We start from the raw sequence: 23512 nt of genomic DNA, 5'->3' as shown, positions 1-23512 counted from the left end.
TAAACAGCCACTTGGGCTATAGCATTTTCAACTCCACTCTGAGGTGAAGATTCCAATTACATTTGAGACTTAAGTTCTCTTGGTTTTCTCCTAAGGAAAGTTCTGAGACCAGTATTTACAATATTACAGCACTAGCAGATCAGTGTCTTCAACTCGTCTCTTTCTGCTGTAGCCTCTTCACCAGTTGGGGGAGGGCCTACACTTCCATAGAATTTGCTGATAATTGGCTGAACAATTTCTTCTAGTTCCTTTTTAGTTTTGAAGTCTTCAATGTCAGCTTCTTGGTGGCTTTCCAGCCATTCAATCTTTTCCTCTACAGCTTTTTCCATGGTCTCCTTATTTTCAGAGGAAAGTTTGCCTCCCAACTTTTCTTTATCTCCAATCTGATACTTTAGAGAGTAGGCATAGCTTTCCAAGTCATTTCCAATTCATCAAGGCACTCCTTGCATCTTTTGTCTTCCTCAGCAAACTTCTCAACATCATTAACCATCTTTTCAATTTCTTCAGGTGTCAGGCAATTTTGGTCATTGGTAATTGTAATCTTATTTTTGTTCTCTTTACCTTTGTCTTCAGCTGTCGCCCCCAAAAATAACATTCACATCTATCTCAAAAGTGACTTCAATCTGGGGGACCCCACAGGAGGAATTCCAGTTAGATCAAATGTACCCAGAAGGTGGTTGTCTTTTTTCAGGGGTCCTTTACCTTCATAGACCTTGATTGCAACAGTAGGTTGATTATCAGAAGCTGTAGAAAAGATCTGAGACTTCTTGGTGGGTACCACAGTGTTCTGAGCTGATTCTTGACTGTATCGAGGATCAGATGTTCTTCTTCAGGGGTGAAGGCCACATAATACGGCCTGATGCACTTTCCCTGATCATTGGAGATGATCTCCACTGGCCATTCTTGAACGCCCTGAAGCAGGAGTAAGTGGTCCCCAGGTCGATGACGACCATGGTACCCATGTCCTTTTCTTGTCATCCTGCTCAGCCATGCTGCGCAGAGCAGCAGCAGAACCACAGCCACCAGAGAGAGCTTTATCTTGCCCTAGCTGTTGGCCACTTGCTCTCCTCAGCAGACAGCCAGAAGTCGCAGGCAATCCAGCAATAGGCTGAAGCTGACAGCAGTGAGGTTACAGGTCTCTTAAACTCAAGATGCCTCAACTCTGTTCGTCTGTGTTGTCTCTGCCAATGTCTCAAACTTTTTAGTATTGAAGTGCATTTTCTTTCTACAATTGTATTAATTACCATATGTAAAAATTGACAAGTAGAATTCTAGTAAACACAGATTCACAAGCTTTTAGGCCACTATGTAAATATTTAAAAAGTTAAGTGAATTGCCAATGATTCCACACGTGCTATAACAACACAAGTGGTCAAAGATGCACTAGAACATTATGTGGGAAAAAAATATATTCATACCCAATCAAGATTTTTCAGGCACTTGCATTCAGAAGCATTTTATGAGTCAACACCAGGTTTGCTCCAAAATAAAGCTCATTTTTCCCTACTGCCCCTCTTTGTTGAGAACAATATTATACATTAAAGATGCATTTACATGAATCATTTTATAGAGAAAATTATTTTAAATTTTAAATTATAATACTTATTTTATGCAAAACTTCAAAAACACAGAATTTAAAGACAATACCAGTGAGGCACTATCATTCTATATGACTAAAACACTATCATTCTATATGACTAGCAAACACAATACAAGGCCAAAAGGCAAAATATAAACTTTGAAAATCCTATACAAAAGTGGTTCTGTTACAACATTCTTTCATAAAATAAACACAATAATAAAACGAAACAAGAAAAAGAAAAACTGAATTTTGACAACCTACACAAACTGTGGCATTTCAAATTCAAGGTCTTGTACCTCTTCCATTTGTTTTAGCCTGAGTCCCTGGCACATTGGATTCATGTCAGGCAGGCCAACCTCCTCACAGTTCTCTTTAGGCTCAGCAGCTGGTTTCAAAGCATAAGCTGATGTGCTGTCTGCCTCTGGAACAGATGTCTCCACATGACTCAGGGGAGTAAGAGCTGTGCTAGGAGGCACTGCTGCTGAAGGTGAAGCTGGTCTCTCCTCAGTCCCCCTGACTTTGCTGGTCAGGATAGGTGGTTTGTAAAATGTTGTCCCGAGATGGGGCTGCAGTATTCTGGGTGCTCTTGCAGGAGCAAGACGGTGAGAATGAGAAGACAGTCTCACTGGTGCCTCTCTTGCTGAACTGGCTGGCGTGTTGGGCTGTGTGGCACCATTGGAATGGTCACCACTATCATTGATGCTCATTGTCACTTTTTCCTGGAGTACACTTGGAACAATCACTGCACTCATGCCAATTAAGTTCTTTAGTTCACATTGTTGTTCCTGAGTTTTTTCTGAAATCTGCTGATCAAAACCATTAATTTGGGAGCCAACAGTAGTAGAGGTATCTTTTATATTAAGTCCTTCAAAGGTAAGATTCTGGCAAAACTTGTCTGAATTGACATTTCCCACATTTCTCCTGTTTTTCTCATTAGGAGAGCTTGCAAGATGGAATCTATCTACAGGCAAACAGCAACATCTGATCTTGGTGCTTGGCATAGGCCTCTGTATATCATTTGTTGTCACATCAGATTTCAGACTAAGTGGTTTCATGGTTTTACATATATTGTCCATCTTTTGTGATGATGATTCAAGTTCTTTGTGATCTGAAAAAGAAGAGATTTTTTTTTAACTTCATGAAGCTTGGTTAATAAGGAAGTGTGGTTATTATGAATGGGCATTCTCTCAAACAACAGAGACTTACATATTTTTCCAACACTATTTTCTCAGTCATCTATGCAGAGGAATTAAAAATCCATACAATATTAAAGGCACATTTTTAATTAAAGCATTACTTTTTAAAATTTATCTTAATAGTATAAATAGTCACAAAGCACATAAAATAAAAAAAAAACACTTCCTGTAGTTACTTGTTTTAATATACTACCCATGAATGAATATTTTCTGTGTTAAGACTTTCCTGATTTCAACAGGCAGACAATGGTAACTCTAGAACAGTAACACTATTCTGTACACCAACAAACTCCATGTCCTGAATCCCAAGGACTTTGCCTGTCACTTAATCTGCTCTCCAGCTACATTCTGTCCATACTGAGGGCAACACACCAGAGAGAACTTGGATGCTCTCCCAGCTGATCCACTAATACATGGCAACATCCTCTGCACAAAGGAAGGTTGAAGAGCTGTCAGAATTGCCATTGTGCTACTGGTTCTGGAGACTCCAAACTTACCTTCTTCTCTTTCTCCTCTAGTCTGGTCCCAAGGTCCCTGTTTTCTCACCTACAACCCTAGCATCTCCCACTCTGTCTTTGCTGCATGTGCCTTAGAAGCTCCTGTTACTAGAAAGGTGCAGCCCTCTGGCCATGATCCTCTTCTCCCTGCTGAGAAACATCAGACAATTGTGTGCCTTGCCACTGGTCTGATGGCTTTCCAACAGCCCTGTTCATAGCCCACAGTCCTCATCCCTGCCACCTGGTCCTTCTCCCACATCCTTGGGCAGTGGTTTGAAGACAGGTGCACAGCAGCATCACTTGATGATGATCGCAGGTCATCATCTCATCTGACCTCCTTCCTCACCTGAGGCTGCTGGCCTCTCTTCCCTGGTTCTCAGGCAGTGCTCCTGTGATTTGCTGTCCTGGGCCCTTCTCCACATTGATAGAAGGGAGCTGAGCCATTGTGGTTGGATGGCAACCACCAAAACAAATTTACAGTCCTGCAGAACTTCTAGCACCACTTCTAGCTGCCTGGGTGCTGTCTCAGCTCCTGCTCCAGTTCTGCCCTGGGCAAGCCTAATGCACTAGCCCTACCTGCCTTCTTCTGTCAAGACAAACTCCTATGTGGAGATATGTTGGCATGTGTTGTTAATGATCTTCTAAATAAAAGGTTCAGAATTACCTGGTATGTAATGAAAATTTCAAATATTTTAAAATTATTTATTGTTATTACTATACCTATCTGGAAATCCAATTTCATTGGACAGCAAAACAAGGTTACATTTAGGAATGAGACAGGATGAGGTTCAAATCCTGAATCAACAATAATTTAAGGACATGACCCTTGGCATTATTTCCCTTCCTGAGACTGTTAACTATGGCTTAAATGAGGCCAAGGTTCATAGCACAGAAGTGCTGATAAGATCAAATCAGATAAATGGAATCAGTGAGTCCAGTGTTTTTCTTTGCAGAGAGGAAATGGACTCTTTGTTTTCAGACTTTCTCAGGCTACACTTATTGATATTTCATTAATTTTATATATCAAATTTAACATTTATGACTATATATTGAAAAATTCAGATTAAGCTCTACTAGAGCAGTAAGGAATGGAAGGTTTTCAACCCCCTTACCAGAAATGATACACTGAAATAAAATGATTAAAAACAGTGAACAAAAAGACTGGAGCCAAGAAAATGGAAGACATGTGTGCTTAATGTGCTAAAGTTAGGCCACAGGTAAAGGGACATCAAAAAACTTTAGGAGTCTATTTTTTTTTTTTTTTGAGTTTCAGGAGTCCAGCTTTTTTCTGTTTTGACTTTAATTGATGACAAAGAAGTGAAGGTGAAAACAAATCTCAGAAAGAGAACAAAAATAATTTATGAATTTCAAGATATCTTTTTACAAGAGAGAAACAAAGCATGATATTCATTTAAATGACATTCACTAAACTTTCTCAATGGCTAGAAAAGTTAACTAATAAAACCTTGAAGTTGGAACTTACCTCAACTTAATACCCCTTGTTTTTTTTAAAGGATGAGTATTGTAGATGGACACAATATTTTTATCTTTATTTATTTGTTTTATATGGTACTGAGGATCCAACTCATGGCCACACACATGCCGAGGCAAGCGTTTTACCACTGAGCTACAAGCCCAGCCCTCACCTTGGTTTTTAATCACGACTTCTTGGCAAGGTTTGAAATATGCAAGGATATATGTTACATGACCACTCACCAATGAGACATGCATCCCATTTTTCCAATGCATTTTGCTTGCGTTCTGATTCCTCAAATGATGTAGCCAATTCATAATTTTTAATTTCAATATCTGCAGTGTGAATATCCTATTGAAACAAGAAAAGTTTTAAACTAAAAGCAAAACACATCTCAAAACAAACAGTTCAAAGACTATTAACTTGTTAACATAAACATCACAAATTTAATGCAATTCTGTAATGGTCAAAACTCACTTGCTTCATAGAAAAATATTGTGACTTTGTGGAATGTTCTGTTGATATTACGGGTTTGCAAGGAGGGCTTTTATCCACCCGAGGTGCAACAACGTCAGTACTAGATGAAACACTTTGTGGCTCTAGGGATCCATCAAAGATCATCTCTGCATTGGTAATGAGGAATTCTACCAACAGGGCCTGATTGGTATATGCAACAAGAGAGGAGGAGATGGTACCAGGAGTGGTTGAAGGCCTGGGCCTCATGACACAGGGTCCAAATACCACCCCCAAGTTTTTTGAGTTCATCAGGTTTTCTTCCGAATGGTCTGCAACCCTGAAAAGAAGAACACATAAAGTGTATGAGATTTGCCTAATAGATGTCTTTAATGTTATTTTACTATGACTTGAGAAGGTTGGAGAAAACTCGGGCTATAGAAGACTACAAAACGTTTGTCAAGGGTCAAGTTTGGTGGGTCCAGGGAAAGAATCCTTTGTTTTATTATGATACTTACCACACACCAAACTGAGTTTCAGAGTACTATATTAGGATAAAATGCATGTAAGTAGAAGGAACTACTGAACTCAGTAGCAGAAGGAAGAAAAACACCTCTAAAAATTGCTCCATCATTGTATGTGGGATATACTCCCCGTTCCAGTATAAGAACTGGAAACTGAAACAGCACTGTCAATTTCTCTCTCACTGCCCAGTTAGTTTTCTTTTTTAAAAAAATAATTTTTACCTAGAGATGGACACAATACCTTTATTTTATTTATTTATTTTTATGCAGTGCTGAGTATCAAACCCAGTGTCTCACATGTGCTAGGCAAGTGTTCTATCACTAGCCACACTCCCAGCTGCCCACAGCTAGTTTTCTAGCCTGGATGGTTCTCTCTCCTGAACACCTCTCTGTTCTATTGCCACTATCAATGTTCTGGTTTTACTTCAAACACTCTCAGGTTGATATTTCTATGACTATCCAAAGAAATCTATCTCTGCCTGGTTTAGCTATCAGGATGATACTAGATTCATCTATGGGTAAAGTAGCTTTGCTATTTGTCTTTCAGAGGATTCACCACTGATGTATAGAAATGCATTTGATTTATGGGTATTAATTTTATATCCTGCTACTTTGCCAAATTCATTTATTATTTTAGAAGTTTTCTGGTGGAGTTTTTTGGATCCTCCAAGTATAAAATATGTCGTTGGCAAAAATGGTAATTTAAGTTCTTCTTTTCCTATTTGTATTCCCTTGAATTTCTTTCACCTAATTGCTCTGGCTAGAGTGGCAAGGATTATGTTGAACAATTTTTAGATGGAATGCTTCCAATTTTTGTTCATTTAGAATGATGTTAGCCTTAGGTTTAAAATAGAGAGCTTTTACTATGTTGAGGTATATTCCTACTACCCCTAGTTTTTCTAATAGTTTGAACATGAAAAGGTACTGTATTTTGTCAAATGCTTTCTCTGCATCAATTGATATAATCATAGGTTTCTTCTCTTTAGGTTTATTGATGTGATGAATTACATTTATTGATTTCTGTATGTTGAACCAACCTTGCATCCCTGGAATACACAACTTGATCATGGTGCATTGTTTTTTTTTTTTTTTTTCATATGTTTTTGTATGTGATTTGCCAGAATTTTATTAAGAATTTTTGCATCTATGTTCATCGTGTAGATATGGGTCTGAAATTTTCTTTCCTTGATGTGTCTCTGGCTGGTTTGGGTATCAGGATGATACTAGCTTCACAGAATGAGTTTGGAAGGGTTTCCTCCTTTTCTATTTCATGGAATAATTTGAAGCCCTTCAAGATATGAATAGTTAAAAAAAACTGTGGTATATATACACAATGGACTATTACTCAGCATTACAAGGGAATAAAATAATGGCATTTATAGGTAAATGGATGGAGTTGGTGAATATCATGAAGTAAGCCAATCCCCCAAAATCAAAGGCCAAAATTCTCTCTGATAAATAAATGTTGATACATAATTGGGTTCCTGGGGATGGAGGAACATTGATTGGGCTCAGGAGAGGGAAGGAAGAGGAGGGGTATGGGGTAGGAAAGATGGTGGAATGAGACAAACATCATTACCCTAAGTACATGTATGACGGCACATGTGGTATGACTCTACATCATGTACAGAGAAATGAAAATTTGTGCTCCATTTGTGTACAATGGATTGAAAAGCATTCTGCTGTCATGTATAACTGATTTGAACTAATAAATTTTTTTAAATTTTTATTTTATTTATTTATTTGTATGTGGGACTGAGGTTCGAACCCAGGGCCTTGCACAATCTCTACTGCTGAGCCACAATTCCAGCCACAAAAAATAAATTTAAAAAAAAATTTAAAAAGGAGATCTTAATTACTGTCAGAAAGGTCTAGCAGGCAAATCTGAATATGTGAAATTCCTGATTCCAAGGTCTTTAGTGGGCATAGAAACACCTTGGTCAACTAATCTGCCAGGTAGGTAAGATTTTTTATCAAGTCTCTAGGAAGGCTAGCACAGTTCCTGCTACTGCTTGCTATATTGTAGCCTAATGAAATCAAATTTTCTAAATGCAAAATGCTTTCTTGTGTCTCCATGTCATTTCTCTCTGCCTCATATGCTCTTCTGCACATTCAATACCAAATCACCACTCAGTTCTTAAAATCAGACACAAGGCCTTTTGCCTCTTCTGCTCTATTCCTACCCACAAAACTTCCTCTGCATGCCTACAAGCTACTAGAAAAAGAATGATGGTGAACTGTGGTTATATACAGACCTGTACCCCAAGAGGATAAACCCACAAATAGCAGAAACCCTATATTTCCACCCTAGTTTCCCCAGCCAGAGCCTGGCACACAGGAAGCATCTGAGGGAACCATGTTTGCTGCATGAACATGTATTCAATGTCTCCCTCTCCCAACACATAATAAAAACATCCTAAAAATCATTTTGAAAATCATAACAATGTAAATGTACTGAATACTATTGCCCTGTTGAATTAAAAATGGCTAAGATGGTATAAAAATTCTTACCTCTTAAGATGGATGATAAGGTAATGTAGAGTGTTAAAATTGAACGGTGGCAATTTTCTTACAAGGTCCTTGGTTTTGAGAAAAATTTGGTTGATATCTGTACACATATTTGGAGATGTATTGTCTTCAGAGTTGTCCCTTTTGGTGTCCTGTTCTTGGTTAATTTGTTGGATGACATTTGCAAGCTGCATAAATTCCTGGTACCATTGGAATAAAACCAATGGCTCTGGTAGCTAAAGAAACAAAATTATATTAAAAATACCTTTGGGCTGAGGTTGTGGCTCAGAGGTAGAGTGTTTGCCTAGCACATGCAGGGGCCTGGGTTTGATCCTCAGCACTACATAAAATAAAGGTATTGCATCCCGCTACAACCAAAAAATAAATATTTTGAAAAAATCTTCTGCCTGTTTTCTTTGTTAAAGTCAACTATAAGTGAGAATTACTCAAATAATTTAGCATGTCCCCTTTAGATTAACAAAATTTTCTAAAGTCAATCTGTATTTATTGATATCATTTTCAGTATTGGGGATTGAACCTAGGACCTCAAGCATGCTATGCAAGCACTCTAGTACTGAGCTTCATCCCTGCCCATTAAATATAATATATATGTTTGGTAGAGAAGTGACTTAGAAAGCAAATCAAAATCTTGACTATAAATTATATTTATGTTAATAACAAATTAATGGATAATGAGTGAAATTCTAAACTTTAAATGAAGTTTAAGCTTTAAGCTTCATTATGGGATTTTAAAACTCTTCTATTCACATCTGCCCCCCAAATATATAATCTTCAGCTGTTTTACTGGAACAAACATAGAATAGTGAACAGAATCTATAAAATGAATCAGAAACCCATGGATTTTATGAGTAAGGGGTAAAAATATCAAAGTGCTAAAGGGCACAGATTTTACTTAGGCAAGAATGAAGATCAGCACAAGATAATATGACCTACAAAAACAGACTGTCAACATCTCATGAAACTTTCAAACAGGCTGATTTGCCATGAATAGGTCAAAAGAAGTTCTTACAACAAATATCCACTGCCAAAATGAATTTTAATGTTTCTACTGACCTACAATAAAAAATTCAGTGAATCGTTGGCTACCTGATGTCCTATAATATCTGTGGGAAGTTAAGGTGTTGCCCTGTGATCAGTTTCTATCTTCAACCACTCTGGGATCTGAAGCAAGTCACATCACCTCTTGGAGCTTTAGGTCAATGAGTCAGATAAAGGCTACTCTCTAACACTATTGCAAGAATTGAGCACACTTTGCCAAATGAAAGTCTTAGACATATAAAATTCCTCAACAGAATGCAAGTTTATTGTATTGGACCCAATTCATCTCCTTTCCCTGACTGACTAAACAAGGTTAAGGATGACACATTATGAGACTTCCAGTCATTCAAAGGTATCAACCTCCATTTCTCAGTTGAGGAATCTGTAGAATGTGATTAAAGGGTTATCAATGCTTTCCTGGGCTAACATTGTAGACCCAGCAATTTATACTTAATTTCTTTCCCTCCTGCAATTCCACTAAAATACAGTAGGCTCATAAGGACTAGGAAAATAGAGAAAACAAAAAGCAACAATTCACAAGTAGAAGAGCAGATGAATAAGTCCTGATGCAGCATTTCCAAGAGAACTGACTCTTTGTCACTCAACATGATTTTCAGAATCCTAAAGGGATGTGGACAATCACTACCAGGTCCTCTGATCTTGGCTTAGGTTGCAGGTGGGCCAGCGGAGAAAGCTTAGCTCTCTATAGAATCCTGTCTCCACTCCATGTACTAGGGCAATCTCCTTTCTAAAACTGGAAAATTTTTCTCTGGGCAATGGGATACAGAGGCTCTCTGAATCGAGGCAATGCCAAACATAAGGACCACAGAGGTAACTGTTTTCAAACGGGGATATGTTGGCTATATGCACACTGAAAGCACAGATCCTACAGTCTTAGTAACCCTGGCTTCCACAGTATTGGTACTGCATCTCTAGGCAAGGAAAAAACCCTTTCCTGGGGGACTGGGGTTGTGCCTCATGGTAGGGCACTCATCTGGCATGTGTGAGGCACTAGGTTGGATCCTCAGCACCACATAAAAATAAATAAATTAATTAAAAGTATTGTGTTCATCTACAATTAGAAAAAATGCCTTCCCAGGAGGATCACACCAGTGCCAGAACAGGGAACTAGAGACATGTAGTTAGGCATATACCAAACAGTCCACCTAGACCACTTTATAGTAAAGTTCAAAGTTTTTAAAAAGCCTTGATGTGTTCAAGTGCTTCCAAAGTGATTTCAAGTCCAAACTCATGTAACTAGCCACCATGAAAGACAAAAATCAAAATGGATGGAAAAAGAACAAAATGAAGTTCTAAAATGATGCTGTCAATATGCTGGCAACTAGTCAGATATGGTGAAAGAGTACTGGAAATGCAACTGATCTAAATTGAGATGTGTTCTAAATGAAAAATAGATACCAGATTTCAAAGAAAAAGAGCTGCAATACAAATACATAAATAAACAAAATACCTCATAATTTGAAAAACTAGATATTCAAAATGTTAAATGAAATGTTAAAAATCACTTTTTTATTTTTAATTTTTATGTTGCTATAGAAAATTTAATGTTATATATGAGGGTCAGATTGTATTTCTACAGAGGTTAGAGGCCAAATAGAGAAAAGAACCCTTAATGAGAAAAATCTATGAACATCCACAATAAAAGAGCATCATATAATCATTTAAAAAATGTGATCAAAAGAATAGAAAATCAGACTTCTTGAATATTAAAACATGATCTCACAAATGGAGTAATTTACTTATTCAAGAAGAAAAAGACAAGGAAATGTCTTAGAAAGTTTTTGAAGAAAAAAAGAACAATAAAGAAAAGGTAAGGGAACTGGAGAACAAGTATGCTTGCCAAGCAAGTGCAAGACCCTGAATTTTTAATCCCCATGAGTACAAATAACAAATTTATAAATATTTATATGTGTGTTTGTGTATGGTACACACACACATCTCCAAAGAAGAGCTTCAAGTACAAGGGTGGGAGAATGGCAATAAAAATCAAGAAAAGTTCCAAGAACTAAAGTGCTCACAACTGACGGAGCTCATGGAGTGGCCAGAATACTGGATGGAAATATATCCACATCAAAGTACATCATTATAAAATCTTAGAATAATGAGGGGGGTGATGACATAGTCTATACCAATGAAAAATATTCAATATAAAATATTTTTGCTCTTTGCATTTGATGGTAGGTTTAGAATAAAACTTTAACCTTTTGTAGGTAAAATTTTAACACTTCACATATATCGTGTGAAGAAAATTCGGACAGATCTACTAAATGCCTTCCACTTTCCAGAGCTCGACACAGGATTGCGATTTTTGCCTTGTTGCCACTGACTCTATAGATGCCCTTGAAGAGAAAAGAAAAACAGAATGCAATATTTCACTTTAGTACAAAGGGCTAAATGCAGACATCTAGACAGAGTTGATGTATCTACTTCAATTTTTATTAGTATTTAAAAAATACAAGTTGAAGTCAAATAAATTAACATTTTCCAAATAAATGTGAATAAATTTAGTTATTACAAATGGAGAGTGCTGATTTTCTTAAAATCTCTTTTTCATTAAATCAAATCACAAAGGCATTTATGTTTTTAGAGTTTTAAGAGTAAACAACATACTTGTAAACTCAAGGCAGTCCTTTCGATTTCTGAAGTACACATTTTGATTATGAAAGGAATGCCATCTGGCTCCTTTTTGGCAACACAGGACAATTCTGCTCCAAATAGGTGTATTTTCCCCCGAAGTTTACGATGTCCGCAAACGATGGTTAAGTTTGCCATGCATTTTTTATGGCAGATAAGAAGACACTATAAGAAAATGATATTTGAAAACTGATTGACTCACCTTAAAATTATTCACAACTAAGCAAAATACAGGCCGACTAATAACGACAAAAATAAGTGAAAAAATACTATTTGTGGTTTGTGAATTACATTTAACAGGAAAACAAATAAGAAAACTACAAAAATAAACTGTGGGACTTTATTAAACATGTACTGGCAAGCTAGGTGTGATGGCATGTGCCCATGATTCCAGCTACTTGAGGGGTTGAAACAGGAATTTCACAAGTTAAAGGCCAGACCAATCTTGCAAGAGCCCATTTCAAAGCACAATTTTAAGAAAGAGTGTATGGGCTGGGGATGTGGCTCAAGCGGTAATGCGCTCCCCTGGTGTGCGCAGGGTGCTGGGTTGGATCCTCAGCACTACATAAAAATAAAATTTAAAAAAAGATATTGTGTCCACCGAAAACTGAAAAATAAATATTAAAAATCTCTCTCTCTCTCTCTCTCCTCTCTCTCTCTCTCTCTCTCTCTCTCTCTCTCTGTGTGTGTGTGTGTGTGTGTGTCTCTCTTCCTCTCTCTTTCTCTTTTCTCTCTCTAAAAATATGGCATGTGCAAGACCCTAAATTTAGTTCCCAGGAGTACAAACAACAAATTTATATATATTTAAATGTGTGTTTGTGTGTGGACACACACATCTCTAAATAAGTAAAATCATAACAAAAAAGTATATAGCAAAAGAAAAAATTGTGATTCCAAAAAGATCTTACCTCTTGGCATTTAAGACCTTGAAATATGACAATGTGTTCACAGTATCTACATCTTGCTGGATATCTCCATTTTTTGAACTTATGGGTGGCAGCTGCTTTTGCCATTAATGATTGCTGAAATCTTCCAAGGGAGCTGGGTCCTTACAACAGAAATGTTAGTATGTAAGAAGGGTAAAATGACAAAAACATATACCACATGATATTGTACATGGAATAATTTTTAGACTTTGAGATTACTTATATATTACAAAAAGCTATTATTTTGAATTTCTAACATAAAAAAGCATCTCATTTATTGATCTCTTATAAAACACACATTTTTTTTCTTTTTTTATTTACTTATGACAGTGGAATGTATTATAATTCATATTACACATGTAGAGCACAATAGTTCACATCTCTGGTCATATACAAAGTATATTCATACCAATTCATGTCTTCATACATGTATTTGGCATAATGATGACCTTCTCATTCCACCATCATTTCTAACCCCATGTTCTCTCCCTTCCCCTCGCATCCCTCTGTTTCAGAGTCCTCCCTTGTTCCCCCTCCCTACCCCACTATGAGTCAGCCTCCTTATATCAGAGAGAACATTTGGCATTTGTTTCTTTGGGCTTGCTTAGATTCACAGAGCATTATCTTCTCCCACACCATGCATTTATCTGAAAATGCCATGATTTTATTCTCTTTTATTGCTGAGTACATAGGATTTTGGAAGAACCCTGCATGTTTTTATACAGAAATTAACAAGTTGATTCTAAAGTTTATATGAAAATGTTAAAGATATTGGAGAGCCAAAGAAATTTTAGAGAATCTAGACTGCTTGACTTTACAACTCACTGTAGAGCTACAGGATTCAAGCCAGTGTGCTTTTGGCCTAGGAAGAGACATGCAAATCAACAGAATAAAATAGAATCCAAAGTAGACTCTCTTGTATTTAGTGAAGCTATTTCTTTTTTTAAAATTCATTTAATTTTTTTAAATACATGACAACACTGGATTGCATTTCAATTCTTATTACACATACAGAGCACAATTTCTTTTATCTCTGGATATAAAGTATGTTCACTTCAGTTTATGCCAGTATATATGTTCTATTTTTTGCATTACAATTCTTAATACACATATATGCCACAATTTTTCATCTCTGTTTGTATATAAGGTATGTTGACACCCATTTCAAATCTTCATATATGTACTTTGTAAAATGATGTCCAACACATTCCACCATCCTTGCTAATCCCCTTCCTCCTCTCTTTCCCTCCCACCCCTCCCTAGAATTAATCTCATCCTCCCATGCTGTTCCTCCCAACTCAACTATAAGTCACCCCACTTATAGCAGAGAAAATATTTGGCATTGTTTTTTAGGAATTGGCTGACTTCATTTAGCATTATCTTCTCCAACACCATCCATTTACCTGCAAATGCCATGATTTTGTTCTTTTATCATGCTGAGTAGTATTACATTGTGTATAAATGCCACATTTTTTTGTCCATTCATCCACTGAAGGACATCTAGGTTGGCTCCACAGTTTAGCTCCCATCTTCTCTTCCGAACCCCATCTACTGTAATTCATTTCTCTCCCTGATACAAGATTTTTGGTTGGAACCCATTATCTTTCCAGTTTGAAATATGTTGTTCCAGGATCTTCTAGTTCTCAGGGAATATGTTGAAAAATCTGCTGTTAACCTAATTGGTTTACTTCTATGTGTAATCTGATTCACTTCTCTTGTGGCTCTTAAAATTCTCTCCTATTTCTGTATATTGAGAATTTTCATTATAATGTGTCTTGGTATGGGTCTGTTGTGATTTTGCACATTCAGTGTCCTGCAGGCTTCTTGGATTTGGATTTCCATTTCATCCTTCATGTCCGGAAGTATTTCTGATATTATTTCATTGAATAGCTTGCACATTCCTTTGGTTTTGAACTCTGTGCCTTCCTCTATCCCAATGACTCTTAAATTTGGACTTTTTATGCTATGCCATATTTCTTGGGTTTTCTGCTCATGGTTTCTTATCATTTTTGCTGTGCTGTCTACATTCTTTTCAAGATAATATACTTTGTCTTCGTGATGTCCTATCTTCTAAGTTGTATTTCTGCTGGTGATGCTCTCATTTGTGTTTTTAATTTGGTTCATATTTCTTTCATTTCAAGTAATTATATATATATATATATATATATATATATATATATATATATATATATATATCCTCAGTCCTCAATCTCCCTGTAGAGGTCATCTTTTGTTTCTTTGATTTGTTTATGTAGCTCATTGTCAAAGTGATCTTTCACTATCTGTATTTGCTGTCTAATGTCTTTTTTGAGATTCCAAAACATCTGAATAATGTAAATCCTGAAATCTTTTTCTGTCACTTTTTCTGCTGTTTCTAATTATTCTTCTAATGATGCATTGTCTTCAATTGTTTGTGGTATTTTCTTCCCTTGTCTTTTCATGTTGCTGGTATTTCGTTCCTGCTCTGTGGGACTGGTGTGTTATTCTTTTTACCCTATAGATTTGTAGTGCTCTTGTATATTCCAAGATCCCTTCTTTGTGGGGAGAGACAATGTTGACATTCCCAAAATAAACAGTACATCACCTATGTGTAAATTACTGCTATTAAGACATTCATAGTTAGTCTCAATGTCTAGTTATTCTAGATTCAATTATAATTTAAAATATAATCAGTAGTTTCATAGAAGATGTACACTTTCTTCTGGTGGTGGACAGAGAACTAGAGGTCAGGTATCTGACTTTATGTTAAGGGCAAAAGATGTGAGGGCAATGGATTAATAAAACTTAGAAATTTGGAGGAGAACTCTAATCAAGAGAGTTAGTAGCAGGGGAATAGACAGGAGGTAATTTAGGGGAGACAAGTATGTGGGAGGACAGTAGAATGCATAAAAACAAACACGTATATGTGTTTAGAAAATTACAAGAAGTAAAAATAGTAAAAATTAGGAGGTTGAAAGAGAAAGAGAGGGAGGAAGAAAAATAAAAAGGAAGTAAAAAAGAGAAAAGAGAGAGAGAGAAGTAAGAAAAAGAGGGGTGGCTTATGCAATTCCTTTATATTATATTATTCTGGTGACTCAGTTCTATTTCATGCAAAGTTCTTGGTTATATGTTGGGGTTGTGAGGACCAGAGGAGGAGGGGTAGAGGAGAAAGAAAGAGGATAATATGGAAGAGAAGAAAACAAAAAACAAAACAAACAAACAAACAACAAAATACTCTCAGAGTTCCCTTTTCTTCTCTTTTAGTAGGTAGAGTTGTCTATTCCAAGCTTGGTTCTCTGCCCTCAGTGTGGTGTAGGTAACCAGTGTGAGAAGACTAAAGCTCTCCCTCTCTTGTCTGGGCTTCCCTAATCTTGGTCTCTCTGAGTTGCTCCTAGGTTTTAGCCCCCTCACCTCTCTTGCTTATCAGGTCTCATCTGGGGGACCTCACACCCTCCAACTTAGGATTGCACCAAGTGGGCAGTGTCCTGGTGGCACTGCACTCCTGTTCAACTGAGAGCTGATTTTGTGCTGATAGTTTCTATACCGAGTTATTACAGCTGGGGGAGTGGATTTGGAACCCAGGTACCTGTTCAGTCACAGATCCAGCTGGTAACCACACCCCCCAAAGATGGTGAGAAAGGTCAAGTCAGTCCTTTTCCCAGTCGGGGTGTCTGGTGAGGTCGGGGGAGCTGGGATGTCCTAGTGCTGTGCCTAGAACGTGGTCTGGGGACCTGCGTGGGAGCAGAGCATCCCCTGGAGTTCTGCCACTCCACTGAGGTGCTTAGTTGGTGTCTCTGCTCCCCCACTTGAGAGTCGCGCCTGTGCTCAAACTGTGGGCTTTGGGACTGAAGCCTGGAGTCTCACCTGAACACAGAGGCTCTGAGTTCTGCTTGGTGTTCGCAGCTCTGGTGGATTCTGTGAAAATCCGCTGGATGGGGTCCTGTCACATGAACTGAGATGTTGTGTTCCCTCAAGGCAAGACCCCGAGCAGGAGAAGCCACCTGATAGCTTTCTCTGATTCAGGCACAGAGCAGCTTGAAGCAGGAGCTCCTCTACTCTGCCACCTTGGATCCCAGTCAACCGATTTCTGTCAGAGATGCCAAAGTAATTCCGTGGTCTTTCAATAAATGGTGCTGAAATAACAGATATCCATAATGCGAGGGATGAACATCAAACCTTATTTCAGTCAACTCTAAAATGAACAGAAACCACACACCTAAACATACAACCTAACACTATCCGTCTTTGAATTCAGGGTTATGAAGGGCAGCTGTCTATTTTTATAAATAAAGGATGTTTTGGGAACACAGCCATGTTGATGTATTGTGTATAATTGCTTTTAAGGATTATTAAATATAATGGTAGTAGAGATAAATGACTGTTCAGGTGTTGATAATTTTTGAAACTGAGGTTGTATTCACAGAGTATACTGTTTGGCCTACTTTGATGCCTGCTTGAAATTTCCCATTATGAAAATTTGTTTTTGTTTTTTTAGTCTACCTTCAGATCTACTCTGGGCTATCTCAAGATCATCCCCATAAGCTCCATCACTATCCTTCCCATTTCTCTCCAGCAAGGCTCAACCAATCCTAAAGTCCCCTGAATGTCCTGTGGAAGCCAGCCATTCATTCTAACATGCTAAGCACAAATGTGACATCATGGTGGTACTCAATGAATATTAGAAAATATATATTATAAGTAAAATTATGGAAGGTTCTGTCTGCATACACCCTGAAGTTGAAACTGAACTTGCCCTTCCCTAACACTTCTATAAACATGTTAATTAGCTCTAACCTCTTCCTTTCAAAGGAAGACTGTGGGGCTAGAGTGTAGTTCAGTGGTAGAGTGCTTGCCTAGTGTGCCTGAAGCCCTGGTTCAATATGTAACACCACAACAAATAAAATAAAAAGGAAGACTGTGACATTTGAAAACTTTCTCAGCAATACACCCTGAAACTTTCTTCAAGAAAAATAAAACTCTTATCAAGGGAGGCATTATTGCCGAAAATCTGCTCTATGAACAAGGTGGCTCAATTCCTTATCATGTAATCATAAAGACAATTAATATGCTCCCAACCTTTATCAATCCCCTGTATTCTTTACACATATGAATTATTTTTGTGTGTGCGTCTCATCACCATGATGAAAATGAATGGGAAATTTAAAAGAAACAGCAAACCAACTACTCTTCAAATCTTCAAAGCAGAGCTATTGTCTGTGACTTGTTGTCTCAGATCAAGTGGTTCTGGCTTGATTTGAGAACCTGCACATACTGGCAACCTACAGAGCTCTCTTTCAGATTTCTCAGTGTCTCTGAGCAAATGGCTGCACTGTCAAAGCAGTGAGATCCTGGTAGACATTAGAGATGACGAGCAATTCTGTGCAGGAAGACCCCCCCCTTCTGTGCTTATTAAAATTACTCTTTACTTTCAAGCTCACACAAAAATACCACTTCATTCCCTCCATTGAAAATAATCATTCCTTTGGCTCTAGTTTTTGGTTATTGTATTCTGCCACTCATTAAATGGAAAGGTTCTACAGGGAGTCTGTCTAGCATAAAGTGAGATTCTGATTAATTTTCAGAAGCTGAATAAATTAAAATACATAGGAATCAAAATCCTTCCAGAATCCCTTCTGGGAATCATCTTTGTTCAATGGTACTACTAACTCCCTGGGACAAAGAGCAGTTGTAAATGCCCACATTCCTAGGTCAAGGGCTTTTACAGCTGGGAGGTGAAGGGGATGATAATTGAGAGGTTGTTCTATTTTGGGGAGGTGGAGTGGTCTGGTGTTACCCTACATTCACTGAATATAGTGATTCTTCAACTCAGCCAAACTTCAATATCCTGCCAACTTGGGGGCTGAAACTTTTCTACCTGGGCCCATTGGGCTTTCTTCAAATTCAGTCTGCATGAGACCAGATCTATAGGTATTGTCAACCTAATGAGGCTTAAGTGTCACTATTCCTCACTTTCACAAGTCTTACAATAGGTTAGCATTTCTATGTAGGCATTTCTGGCAAACTGATTAAAGAACTCACTGCAGGGAAAAGGATCTAAATTTCAAAGACACACATGTATATATGTATAATGTGCTGTGATTTATTTACTCATCCTAAATACTCACCTCCACATCTAATTTTGAATTCTTTTCCATGAAGAGGGAGACCCCTACACCCAAACTCAATAAGGAGGTGAAGTGAACCCAAAGAGGAAAAGAACAAAACTGATTTAGAACAAAAAGCTGCCTGCTGTTTAGAAATGGCCTTGGAATATTCACAAAACACCTAACACTCCTCCCTTCCCCCAAAAGATCCAAAGAACTCAGTGGATGTCAAAGATCCAAAGGACTCAGTGTGGAACCCTCTCCTTGGTCTGTAAGACAGGGACAGTAGTGAAAAAGTGAAATAAACCAGCACCTGTCTGACTCAAACAAAAGGACAGTCCTGGTCCACTGGTTTCCTCAGAAGGGGGGCCACCTCTGGAACACCAGATTTTTATCACCGACAGGGTCTTGGGGAATCCTGGACACATACTCACAGGGACATACCCTCCTTGTAGCAGTTGGGATCTCCCAGCTTATCAATTCCAATTTAGACCCTAACTTTCTGTGCTGAGGTCATGGTTGAAAAAAGGTGAATGGAAACAGAAGGGACAGTAATAAGGGAAGGACAGAAGAGAGATAGGATAGAGACACAGTCAGAAAGAAAGGCAAAGAGGGTGTCCCTGCACCTTTAGGCCCCCTTCCCTGCTCAAAGTAGTCATCAACAAAGGCCTAGATGAGGTGAAGTGTGTAAAGAAAAAGTAAAAAGGGAACAGCAATTGTTAGTGTCTTTACCTAGGTACTCATCAGAATGAAATTTCAGGAAATGTACCCACACTTACAAAAAGATCCCAGTGGGAAAGACGATTGTGAAGACCCGAAAAGCAAGAAGGAAAAGTGAAGTTAACCCATGAGTATGCTGAGTATCGCTGTGGTCCTCAGCTGCCTCAGCGTCGTTATCCTGCTCCAACTGCTAACTGATAACCAAGGACCACAGTGTTCCGGTTCCCATAGTGCCCACTCCTGACGTCTACCTCTCGTGGGCGCCCATCTCAATGTTCCATCCTCGCGGAAGACCCCGCCCCGCCTGCAGCTGCCTCCCCTCCAGGACCACCGCGTGCCACTGTGGCCGCTCTGACCCTGAAAGGCAATTGGTCAGCAGCCATCTCTGCAGTCCCCAGACCAGTGCAGCGCCAGAGCGACCACCTCCATCCCACATGGCCATTGTGGATCACAGGCTGTCAGCTGTGAACCACTCTGATTCAGGCCCTGCCCCGCCCACAGCTGCCGCACCTCCCAGACCACCGCGCGACGCCAGAGCGACCACCTCCATCCCACACTCATCCCCGTGCTTCCTCCAGTGTCCAGGACTCAGACTCCCGCCAAATGCTTGGCAAGAGAGGGCCAGAGCTCGCTGCCTCCATCCCCCACGCATTGCCCTTGGTTGCCCTATCAAGCCACCTCCAAGACCACCCTGGCCACAGAAGCCCCTCCCCGCCATGCACTGCCAAGTCCCCCAGAGACCAGGCACTGTGCAGCGCTCATGGGAGTGGAACCAGGGCCAGCAGCAGATGAGGGCTGTTGTGGATCACAGGCTGTCAGCTGTGAAGCACTCTGATTCAGGCCCCGCCCCGCCCGCAGCTGTCACACCTCCCGGACCACCGTGCTACGCTGTGGCTGCTCTGACCCTGGATGGCAATTGGTCAGCAGCCATTTCTGCAGTTCCCAGCCCAGTGAAGCGCCAGAGCGACCACCTCCATCCCACATGGCGGTTGTGGATCACAGGCTGTCAGCTGTGAAGCACTCTGATTCAGGCCCCGCCCCGCCCACAGCTGCCTCACCTCCCAGACCACCGCGCGATGCCAGACCGACCACCTCCATCCCACACTCATCCCCATGCTTCCTCCAGTGTCCAGGACTCAGACTCCCGCCAAATGCTTGGCAAGAGAGGGCCAGAGCTCGCTGCCTCCATCCCCCACGCATTGCCCTTGGTTGCCCTATCAAGCCACCTCCAAGAAAACCCTGGCCACAGAAGCCCCTCCCCGCCATGCACTGCTAAGTCCCCCAGAGACCAGGCACTGTGCAGCGCTCATGGGGGTGGAACCAGGGCCAGCAGCAGATGAGGGCAGTTGTGGACCACTGGCTGTCAGCTGTGAAGCACTCTGATTCAGGTCCTGCCCTGCCTGCAGCTGCCACACCTCCTGGACCACCGCGCGATGCTGTGGCTGCTCTGACCCTGGATGGCAATTGGTCAGCAGCCATCTCTGCAGTCCCCAGCCCAGTGCAGCGCCAGAGCGACCACCTCCATCCCACACTCCTCCCCGTGCTTCCTCCAGTGTCCAGGACTCAGACTCCCGCCAAATGCATGGCAAGAGAGGGCCATAGCTCGCTGCCTCCATCCCCCACGCATTGCCCTAGGTTGCCCTATCAAGCCACCTCCAAGACCACCCTGGCCACAGAAGCCCCTCCCCGCCATGCACTGCCAAGTCCCCCAGAGACCAGGCACTGTGCAGCGCTCATGGGAGTGGAACCAGGGCCAGCAGCAGATGAGCGCTGTTGTGGATCACAGGCTGTCAGCTGTGAAGCACTCTGATTCAGGCCCCGCCCCACCCGCAGCTGCCGCACCTCCCGGACCTCTGCAGGACGCTGTGGCTGCTCTGACTCTGGATGGCAATTGGTCAGCAGCCATCTCTGCAGTCCCCTGCCCAGTGCAGCGCCAGAGCAACCACCTCCATCCCACACAGCGGTTGTGGATCACAGGCTGTCAGCTGTGAAGCACTCTGATTCAGGCCGCGCCCCGTCCACAGCTGCCACACCTCCTGGACCACCGCGGGATGCCAGAGCGACCACCTCCATCCCACACTCATCCCCATGCTTCCTCGAGTGTCCAGGACTCAGACTCCCGCCAAATGCTTGGCAAGAGAGGGCCAGAGCTCGCTGCCTCCATCCCCCACGCATTGCCCTTGGTTGCCCTATCAAGCCACCTCCAAGACCACCCTGGCCACAGAAGCGCCTCCCCGCCATGCACTGCCATGTCCCCCAGAGACCAGGCACTGTGCAGCGCTCATGGGAGTGGAACCAGGGCCAGCAGCAGATGAGGGCGGTTGTGGATCACAGGCTGTCAGCTGTGAAGCACTCTGATTCAGGCACCGCCCCGCCCGCAGCTGTCACACCTCTTGGACCACCACGGGACACTGTGGCTGCTCTGACCCTGGATGGCAATTGGTCAGCAGCCATCTCTGCAGTCCCCAGCCCAGTGCAGCGCCAGAGCGATGACCTCCATCCCACACTCATCCCCGTGCTTCCTCCAGTGTCCAGGACTCAGACTCCCGCCAAATGCATGGCAAGAGAGGGCCAGAGCTCGCTGCCTCCATCCCCCACGCATTGCCCTTGGTTACCTATCAAGCCACCTCCAAGACCACCCTGGCCACAGAATCCGCTCCCCGCCATGCACTGCCAAGTCCCCCAGAGACCAAGCAATGTGCAGCGCTCATGGGGGTGGAACCAGGGCAGCAGCAGATGAGGGCGGTTGTGGATCACAGGCTGTCAGCTGTGAAGCACTGTGATTCAGGCCCCGCCCCGCCTGCAGCTGCCACCCCTCCGGACCACCGCGTGATGCTGTGGCTGCTCTGACCCTGGATGGCAATTGGTCAGCAGCCATCTCTGCAGTCCCCAGCCCAGTGCAGCGCCAGAGCCACCACCTCCATCCCACACTCATCCCCGTGCTTCCTCCAGTGTCCAGGACTCAGATTCCCGCCAAATGCTTGGCAAGAGAGGGCCAGAGCTCGCTGCCTCCATCCCCCACGCATTGCCCTTGGTTGCCCTATCAAGCCACCTCCACGAAAACCCTGGCCACAGAAGCCCCTCCCCGCCATGCACTGCCAAGTCCCCCAGAAACCAGGCACTGTGCAGCGCTCATGGGGGTGGAACCAGGGCCAGCAGCAGATGAGCGCTGTTGTGGATCACTGGCTGTCAGCTGTGAAGCACTCTGATTCAGGCCCCGCCCCGTCCGCAGCTGCCACACCTCCGGGACCACCGCGCTATGCTGTGGCTGCTCTGACCCTGGATGGCAATTGGTCAGCAGCCATCTCTGCAGTCCCCAGCCCAGTGCAGCGCCAGAGCGACCACCTCCATCCCACACTCATCCCCGTGCTTCCTCCAGTGTCCAGGACTCAGACTCCCGCCAAATGCTTGGCAAGAGAGGGCCAGAGCTCGCTGCCTCCATCCCCCACGCATTGCCCTTGGTTGCCCTATCAAGCCACCTCCAAGACCACCCTGGCCACAGAAGCCCCTCCCCGCCATGCACTGCCAAGTCCCCCAGAGACCAGGCACTGTGCAGTGCTCATGGGAGTGGAACCAGGGCCAGCAGCAGATGAGGGCGGTTGATGATCACAGGCTGTCAGCTGTGAAGCACTCTGATTCAAGCCCCCTTCCCTGCTCAAAGTAGTCATCAACAAAGGCCTAGATGAGGTGAAGTGTGTAAAGAAAAAGTAAAAAGGGAACAGCACTTGTTAGTTTCTTTACCTAGGTACTCATCAGAATGAAATTTCAGGAAATGTACCCACACTTACAAAAAGATCCCAGAGGGAAAGACTATTGTGAGGACCGGAAAAGCAAG

At 41.6% G+C, this 23512-nt stretch overlaps 1 protein-coding gene and 1 pseudogene across 1 annotated transcript; both read right to left on the bottom strand.

Moving 5' to 3' along the window:
• Window positions 1–37: 37 nt before the first annotated feature.
• On the bottom strand, window positions 38–953 carry LOC143404385 (endoplasmic reticulum chaperone BiP pseudogene; annotated as a pseudogene).
• Window positions 954–1839: 886 nt separating this feature from the next.
• LOC143404384 (rho GTPase-activating protein 29-like) lies at window positions 1840–20775 on the bottom strand. Its single transcript, XM_076862556.1, has 8 exons — window positions 20736–20775; window positions 12857–12996; window positions 11925–12113; window positions 11516–11653; window positions 8238–8470; window positions 5227–5542; window positions 4992–5100; window positions 1840–2690 (listed from the first exon to the last, which is right to left on the bottom strand). The coding sequence occupies exons 1-8, from the start codon at window positions 20773–20775 to the stop codon at window positions 1840–1842; spliced, it is 2016 nt and encodes a 671-aa protein (XP_076718671.1).
• Window positions 20776–23512: the final 2737 nt, after the last annotated feature.

The sequence above is a fragment of the Callospermophilus lateralis genome, chromosome 7, assembly GCF_048772815.1.
Source record: "Callospermophilus lateralis isolate mCalLat2 chromosome 7, mCalLat2.hap1, whole genome shotgun sequence".
NCBI lineage: Eukaryota > Metazoa > Chordata > Mammalia > Rodentia > Sciuridae > Callospermophilus > Callospermophilus lateralis.
This window is presented reverse-complemented; position numbering and strand designations above follow the sequence as displayed.

What these genes read in the sequence shown, in the direction of transcription:
- LOC143404384 (XM_076862556.1), bottom strand. Translation starts at nt 20,775, where the DNA reads ATGGAGGTGGTCGGTCTGGCATCGCGCGGTGGTCTGGGAG. An exon ending in ATCGCGCGGTGGTCTGGGAG is followed by an intron (nt 12,997 to 20,735) that starts GTGAGGCAGCTG and finishes TTCTGTTGTAAG; the next exon opens with GACCCAGCTCCCTTGGAAGA. An exon ending in AAGGTCTTAAATGCCAAGAG is followed by an intron (nt 12,114 to 12,856) that starts GTAAGATCTTTT and finishes ATTTTCTTATAG; the next exon opens with TGTCTTCTTATCTGCCATAA.